An 8,605-nucleotide genomic window follows, 5' to 3' on the forward strand; every position below is an offset into this window, starting at 1 on the left:
TGTTGATTTGCTTTTTTTTTTTTTTTGAATGTCCAGAGGACCAGATTTAACTTTTTTAGATTTGTCACATCCTGTTCAGACTTTCGGGACTCTGAGCAACTTCCTGTTTGATGCAGGTTAACATTTTTTTAGTGTTGCAGTATGTGAAACATCCATCCATCCATTATCTTTACCTGCTTCTTCTTTTCGGTTCACAGGAGTCACTGGTGCCCATATCCAGCAATCACTGTGCGAGAGGCGGGGGACACCCTGGACAGGTCTCCAGTCCATCGCAGGGACACATAGAGACAAACGAGACAAACAAGCATTCTCTCTCTCTCACTCACACCCAGGGACAGTTTAGAGTTACCAATCAGTCTAATGCCCCTTTTCCATTAGTACCGGTACGTACCGGTACTAATGGAAAAGGGGCATAACATGCATGTTGTTAGTCTGTGGGAGGAAACCCGAGTACTGTACCAGGAGAAAACCCACACGTTTGTCTAACTAAATGTAATATGTGTCTCTGCTGCCTGAATTAAGTGCAAAAAGAGGTTGAAAAGGCAACAAATGAGTGTTGCAACAAAAAACAGCCAAACAGAATATCAGAACTTGTAACAACAGTAATTGTTTACTTAATTAAAATGTCTCTCAAACACTCCATCACAGGTAAGAATTGATGCTCTGCTCCAGGATTAACATTCAGGGTTATGACTTGCTGAGCTCAGCGTTTCTGCTCGCAGCTTCGCTCCTCTCAGTGATGACAGCTATTAAAAACCCACAGCTTTGGTTACAGGAGGCTGGTTTTGTAAAAGGTCAGGAAAGCCCATCGAGATACAATGCAAAGGTTGACCCTAACTTCTCTGTCTCTGCTGTTTGTATCTGTAACAGCAGTTCATTGTTGTCAATACCTTAAGGATTTATTCACGTATGATGCTATTATGCTCAAACTATCATTAACCAGAGGTTTTATTGACCAGAAGTCCAAATTCTTACCTTCTTGGTTGGTCTTTGAGTCCTCTATGGCCTTAGTTTGTTGAGTCTCCATGTCTGAACGAGATCAGGGCCCAAACTGGACGATCACGTTCTCTCAGCCAACTGCAGTTTAAACTTTAAGGTCCAGAGTGAAGCCCTTCAGATCTGGGTCAGTGTGGATCCAGATCTCTTACAGGGACCCTCTGTGGCTTCCAGTTACACACAAACACTTTGTTTCCCAACTTCTCGTCCAACAATCCCACGCCGAGCCTCAGATCCCGGACATATTTCCAGCTTCGGTGCTTGAAGCAGTAAATCTGACAGACACCAACAGCTGCTCTGCCTCGAGGCTAAACTTCAGCTGGAAACAGGGGGAGGAGGGCTCTATTTACTGGAGACAGAATTTAAAAGAATAAGAAGCAAGAATACAGTGCAGAAACATTAAGACTTTTTATATTCAAAGGTTGCCTTGCTGTTTGTCTGAATTCTGATTTTTGTTTTTCTCAATGTTTTTTTGCCATCTATCTGCTTTTTAACTCTCCACATATCTACCGTGAACGTTCAGCTCATTCAGATCAGTGCTACAACTTTTGGCTTTAGTAACTTTTATACTTTGCAAAATATCTTAATTTTATTTACAAATGTTTTCCCCAGTTTGCAAATAAGACACATGGAAATCTCTATAATTTCCTAACAAACATTGATTTAATTGAAATATGTTTCAGCATTCATGCTCTTTTTGTGTATTCTTGTGCTACTGTTAGCTTTAAGTTAGTTTTTATTTTCCAGCCTTTTGCTTTTTAGCTGTCCTTTCAGTACACTTGCTCCAAAATTGTTTTGATCTATCAACATGCTTTTGTTTCAATTTTAGCTAGCTTTTTCTACTTTTAGCTACATTTTTAACTAATCTTTCACATATTTAGGTTACCTTTTTATGGTTTTACTTAATCTTTTGCAACCTTTACCTTTTAATTAGCTTTTTCCTAATTTTAGCTAGCATTTAGCTACCATTTGCTAGTGTTCTGCTTTTTTGATTAGCGTCATCCGTCAGCTTTCATGCTGCTGCTTTGCAAACAAATTTCTCTATAAAAGAATAATTTTTGATGTTTTAACTATAAATGGTATATATATATTTTTTATAAAACGCCTGTTTGTCTGATCAGTGTATGAAGGTAAAGACGTACAGAAGACCTGCATGATTTATGTTTATGCAACAAACGACAGCAAAGCCTTTAAAAAGTATTAATAAAACTTTTATTGCAGAATAAAGACACGTGTTTTGTTGTCACACACACCTTTAAACAAACAGAAAAAAACTACTCTGTGTAGCATCAGTTACAAAAATACATGATCTGTATTTCAGAACAGCCTCAGTTGATGAAATATTTCCATAAATATTGAATATGACATCAGACATTTAGGAATATGACGCGTTTCATGCGTAATCATATAATTCACAGCATCTTTCAGGTCCTTAATTTTTCTTTCCTCTCATGTTTCTTTTTCCTCTTGTTCGTTTTCCTCCTCGACCTCGTTTGCCGCCTTCGAAAACGGGTCGGGCCGTAACCATGGCAACCTTCTTTTCATCATCATCATCTTCACTGGAGCTACTGCTGCTGCAGTCCCTCCTGATCTTCTCAGGTGGAGTCTTGGTCTTTGCAGAAACGGACTCAGGACCAGAACCGCAGACGTCCTTCAGAGGCAGAAGAGGAGATTCATCGACGAGCTCAGAACCGAGGAACCCTCCACCTGCCGCCGACCTGTCGTCTTCCTTCTGCCCCTCTGTGCTCGTCGCGGTCCTTTTCTTGAACTTGGGCGGGGATTGGATTTCCTCCTCGCTGCCTTCGTCCTCTCCTCCTCTTCTCTCCTTTCTCTTTAAGCAGGTGACGGCTCGGCGGAGTCTCTGGCTCTGGATCGTCTGCTTTTCCTGCTGCTCCATGCGGAAGAATGAGTCTATTCGTAACTGGGTCTAAAATAAATGAACAAATAACAGATTAAATGAAAGTTTTACTCTTTTATGACCCTTGAACCATGAGTCTCTTCTTCACCTGCTGGGTGTTCAGTTGTTTGATCACAGGCTGAAGGGTCTCCTCCGTCTTTCGGCTGCTCCAGCCAAAGCGACTCAGGCAGAACGTGAGAAAGTAGTTAAAGAAAAGTTCAACCGTTTCCGAATTCACGAACACACAGAAGCTGAGACATCCACGAACAGAAACAGGATATTCTTTAATCATGTCGAGTTGTGGGCGCCCCCAGCTGAACGAGCTGTCCGACTGATCCACAACAGGCTCCAGGTAAGCCTGAGCGACAGCGGGGTTTGGGAAGCCGGACTGGACCTTCAGATCCCTCAGCTTCTTCTTGACCTTTGTGTCTCGGGGGTCAGCCACCAGCCGCTTGTTCTCCTGAGCCTCCGACCACCACTTACTGCAGGAAACAAAACCTGATTTTATGTAAGCTTTTATAAACAGATACAATCAACATCAAGAGGTTCAATGTTGGCTTTTGTAACTTTCATACGTTTCAAAATATTTACCGTATTTCTCGCTGTACAAGTCACATTTTTTTGCATAATTTGCATGCCCTGAAACTTATACGCCAAAGCGACGTATTTATGGATTTTTTCACATATTTATAACCAATTTTTGGCTGAGATAACTGTTTTCATTCATTCTGACTGAAAAATATTGAACACTACCATTTTCAGCTGCTAGATGGCACTTGAGTGGTATGGCATGCCTTTGTATCGTGTAATAGGTAAAAGTGGCTATTAATGACACAGTCGGCTTGACATAGATTGCCACTATCGTCTGCATGGAGCAACCGTCAAATCAGCTTCATTTCGCTGCGCTGCCCCTGCGAAATGCAGCTGATTTGACGTCAAAGTGCATTTATTAAGGAAAAGTTCAATTGAGACACACCTTTACTATAAAGTCGAGCAAACAAATAATTGTTTTTAGGTGTTTATCTTGTTAAATTTTGAAGAAATGCATAGAGGCTTGTCACTCCGCGTGTGCCCACTTCCGCCAATCGGGTTTTGAAATGCAGCTGATTTGACGTCAAAGTGCATTTATTAAGGAAAAGTTCAACGGAGACACACCTTTACTATAATTTCGAGCAAACAAATAATTGTTTTAAAGTGTTAAGTCTTGTTAAACTCTTCTTAAAGTCCTCCCGTGCACACTCCTGCGGCCGCCATTTGGCATCACGTCGATTTTTGGCACAACACCAGCCCACATTTCTGGGCTGTCAGCGGTGACGCATAATAGATGTGACTTATACGGCAACGTGATGTATTTATGGATTTTTTCCACTTTATTAGACATATTTGGACTGATGCGACTTATAGGGTGGTGCGACGTGTACGGCGGAAAATACGGTACCTGTATTTACAAACATTTTTCCCAAAGAATCACGCTGAGATTCCTTCAGAAACATGGTTCTTTTTATAATTTGCTTCAGAGCATCGGCTCTACGTTTGTCGTCTTACGTTATGTTTCGCTTTAAGGTAGCCTTTCGCTAACTTTTAGCATCAAGCTAGCCTTCTGCCATTTTTAGTTTTAAGTTAGCATTCTGCTTCTTTTAGCTGATGATTTGCTACTTCAACAAGGATTTTGCTACTTTAACTTTTCGCCAGATTAGTTTGGCTGCTTTTACCTTCGCTAGCCCTTTGCCTTTTTTAGCCGACTTTTTGCTCCTTTTATCTTATAGATAACTTTATGCAACTTTTAGCTACCATTCTTCACCTTTAACTTTTAGCTGGTGTTTTCAACTTTAACTAGCTTTTTGCTACTTTTAACTTTTAGCTACCCTTTTGCTTCTTTGGTTGCTTCTGTATAGCCTTTTCCTACTTGGGATATTTTAGCTAACCTTTTGACACTTTTAGCTAATGTTTTGCTGCTTTTAGCTTCTAACTAGCCTTCTGCAACTTTTAACTTGCATTCTGCTCCTTTAGCTTTAAGCTGGTTGTTTTGCTATTTTAACACTGAACTAATATTCTGTTATTTTATATGTTTTTATTTTCATCTTGGTGTTTTGCTCATTTTTAACTTTTAGCTGGTGTTTTGTTCCTTATACCTTTGGCGTGTTCTGCTTTTTTTAGCTTTAACAACTTAATTTCAGCTCCTTCACACCGAATAATTCATTTACAGACAGTTTAAGGCAGTGAAACCGTTTCTGAGACGGATTATTTAAAGTTATTTTAAAACTGAAGAAAGATTTTCACGGTTCTTCATTGACTCCTGGAAAAATCAAACCACACACCTGAACTGGACCAGTGGCTCCAAAGCTGGACCTGGAAACTCGTTCAGGATCTCCATGCCCGTCACGTACCCAACTCCAGGCACGCCCTCCGTGTAGTCGCTCCCGAGCAGGTAGGCCAGATTTATCATTTTGGTTCTGTCCAGACCTGACAGAGAAAAATGACAAGAGAGGGTTAACAGAAAAAGAGAGAGCATAAAAAGATCGTGTCTGCTGTTATTTTGTATCCATGATAAAACGGCTGTGACTGAACCGTGATGATTTTACATTTTTATTAAAGTGTTTCTCTGCAGACTATGAAAACAAAAAGTCTGTGAAAAATACTTTTATTCTCTTACAGCTCCGAGTAAAGCCACAAACCGAAGAGTTTTGAATAAATGTGCTTTTTAGCTGCTGCAGCCACTGACCCAGCTGGTTCTGCAGGTCGCTGTACTGGTAGTGCTCCACGTATTTGTTCTGGCTGAAGAAGTTCTTGTAAACATGTCTCCCTCCGAACAGCCACACATCGGAGTCGTCTGTGATGGTCCCGTGCGTCTGGTCGGCCCGGTCCAGCTCCGCGCACTGAGCCTCGGCCTCCATGGGAGCCACCAAGAACGGCACGCCGAACAGTCGCAGCATCTCCTGGTTTCACAAACGTGTTACTCTCAAATAAATAAATAAAACACATGGAAGCCTACACACACCAGAGCTGGGTCACGCCAACGTTACATCGTTACGGTTTTGTATTTTAATATCACCTGATGTTTTTTTATGACCCGGCTCTTAAGTTTGCAGCTCTTTTCCCTCCAGGGACGGTGAGTGTTTCTGTTATGTGAGAAATGCCCTGGCTCTTAGCAGCTCATTATCAAAGCAGCTGATAGGATTAAAAAAGTTCACACTTTGACGAGATCACTTCATAGTGTTGATTTTATGACAGAGGAAACAGACTCGCTTCAGTTTGTGCACAAAGTTGTTACGATGAACAGACCCAGAGCAAACAAATCTGTTTCTGGTGCTTCGACTGCAGCAGCTCTGACACCTCAGTTCACTCTTGGTGGCAAATGGCGTAACCCCAAACATTTTGTGATTGGATGTTAATAACCTGCACTGTATGCAGATGAATATACAGCCACCAGGGGTGCATCCAGAAAAGTGCTAACTGGGGGGCCATAAGGGGCCACTGAAAATCCTGGGGTGGCACATCAAAAGAAAAAGTCAGAACATAATTTCAGAAGATTTGTTTTGTTGTTGTCAAATATTGTTTTTTTGATAAATACAACAATATGGACTAAAAGCTAAAAGGTACAAGTAGGAAAAGGCTAGCTAAAAAGCAAAAGGCTAGCTAAAAAAAAAAAAAAAACGATAGCTAGAAGCCAAAAGAAGCAGATTGTTATTTATAAGTTTAAATGACCAAAAAGCTAGTTAAAGTAGCAAAACACTAGTTAAAAGAAAAAAAAAGTAGAATGTTAGCTAGAAGTTAAAAGTAGCAAAAGGTTAGCTAAAAGCTAACATAGCGTAAGAAGACAAAAATAGAGCTAGTACGCTGAAGCAGATGTCCAAGACAACAATGTTTCTGAAGGAATCGAAGAGATCTGTGTTTCTATGGGGAAAATATTTGTAAATAAAAGGTATATTTGAAAAGTATAAAAGTTACAAAAATGAAAAAGTTGTAGCACCCATCTTCTGAATAAGCTGAATGTTTTGGCAGATGAACGGATAAAAAAAACAAAATGCTAAAAAGTAGCTACATGACAAAACCTAGAAAACAATAGGGTTAATGCTGAATTTGTGTTCACGCCATTATAACCCGAATTATAGGAGTCAGGGAATCTCCTTCATTGGTCTACTTTATTTTTATTTGACATTAGTTATTGGGGGAAAGCTCTGTCACTACTCAACTATTGAAGCTTGTCTTCTGCTAAATATATATTTATATGAAACATTGTGAATATCACCTGCTGGGACTCTGCATCGTGATGATGAGGTCATTGGTTTTAGACCAGACGCAATTATTCAGAGGGACTAAAGGTGAAATTTTTATTTTTAACTTGAAATAAAAAAAATATACAGTAGTCCCTCATTTATCGCGGGGGATCCGTACCCTGAAGACCCGAGATAAGTGAAAATCCAGCAAGTAGGAATAGTAGAACAAGTAGTGAGTAGTAAAAAAAAAAACAGTAATAAGTTCTAAGATATGAACTAAGAAAAACATCAACTAAATATACACTAAGCACTAGTAGCATAAAAATATAATATATATAAAGGCATTTTAAACCCTTCCCACACTCTTGCAATATTCTAAACGCTCTAAAAGAGCACATAATGTCATGATTTCAGCTCCCTGCCTCCTCTGCTCTTTGCCACCTGCAAGCCCTCTTGGCCACGCCCACTTGTCCGCTGTGCATGGTGAACAGCTGATCAGCTGCAGCAGGAAGTTTCTGCTGCAGTGTGGGCTGCACAAAGATGCAGCAGGTGCTAAATAATTTTAAATAATTTATTTTAAATAAAAATGTCATGTCGATCGTGCGTCTCATCCATCAATCAGCCCCTTGTGTGTCATGTCCAATCTAATTTTGAAAAACTGCGATAGAGCGAGTCCGCGAAAAATGAACCGTGAAGTAGAGAGGGACTACTGTATATATATTTTTATATTTTAAGTCCTAGCTGCTCAAAAACAATGTTTCTTTTTATGTTTAGGAGGTTCTCCTAATCCTAAATAGCCAGGGCCATTGCCCCGCCTGGCCCCCCTTGGTGGTGCCCCTGACAGCAATGTCAAACAGCATGCTGTCAAACGTGACAGAGCAGATCTGTTGATGTTTCTGTAAACATTACAAACATTCAGACGTCGTCACTGTGAATTTAACATCAGCGCTGTGTGGCTTGAACGCAACACAACGCTGCTCAGACACAGAACATCACAGCAAACAGCCAGAATACGATGCTTCTTCAGCTCACCTGGCTTTCCAGGTACATCTGCCCGGTGACCGTGTTCGCCATCCGTTCCTGCTGCTGCTTCTGCTCTCTCAGGTTGTCCTGCTCCAACTCCAACGAGCTCTCCAGAGCCTCCAGCTCACCCTGAAACCAAAAACGAAGAATCCTCCATAAACACTAAAATGAAATTCTGCGAAGTTATGGAGAGAAGTTATGGAGACGCCGCTAATGTCGAACCTGAGACGCCGCTAATGTCGAACCGGTTAACACCATAGACATAACATGTCTGTAGTTAACACAAACGGCTTTTTTTCATTCAGCATTTATTGTTTTGTCCAATCAGATGTGGCCGCCAGACACGCCCATTTTTCTGTCGTCGAATCAGATGTGGCCCCCCAGATACGCCCATTTTTCTATCGTCCAATCAGATGTGGCCCTCCAGATACGCCCATTTTTCTATCGTCCAATCAGATGTGGCCTGCCAGAC

The 8,605-nt window shown here is 40.8% G+C and overlaps 1 protein-coding gene across 1 annotated transcript; it reads right to left on the reverse strand.

Annotated features, from left to right (window-relative positions):
* Nucleotides 1-2,389: 2,389 nt before the first annotated feature.
* LOC119429433 (DNA repair protein complementing XP-G cells homolog) lies at nt 2,390-8,262 on the reverse strand (the record flags this gene model as incomplete). Its single annotated transcript, XM_037697061.1, has 6 exons — nt 2,390-2,923; nt 3,003-3,087; nt 3,175-3,375; nt 5,212-5,356; nt 5,616-5,829; nt 8,143-8,262. Coding segments are annotated over 6 exons (1,260 nt in total), but the record flags the coding sequence as incomplete, so codon positions are not given.
* Nucleotides 8,263-8,605: the final 343 nt, after the last annotated feature.

This window comes from Nematolebias whitei, unplaced genomic scaffold (assembly GCF_014905685.2).
Source record: "Nematolebias whitei isolate Nwh7 unplaced genomic scaffold, NemWhi1 Nwh_scaf_1165, whole genome shotgun sequence".
Classification (NCBI taxonomy): Eukaryota; Metazoa; Chordata; class Actinopteri; order Cyprinodontiformes; family Rivulidae; genus Nematolebias; species Nematolebias whitei.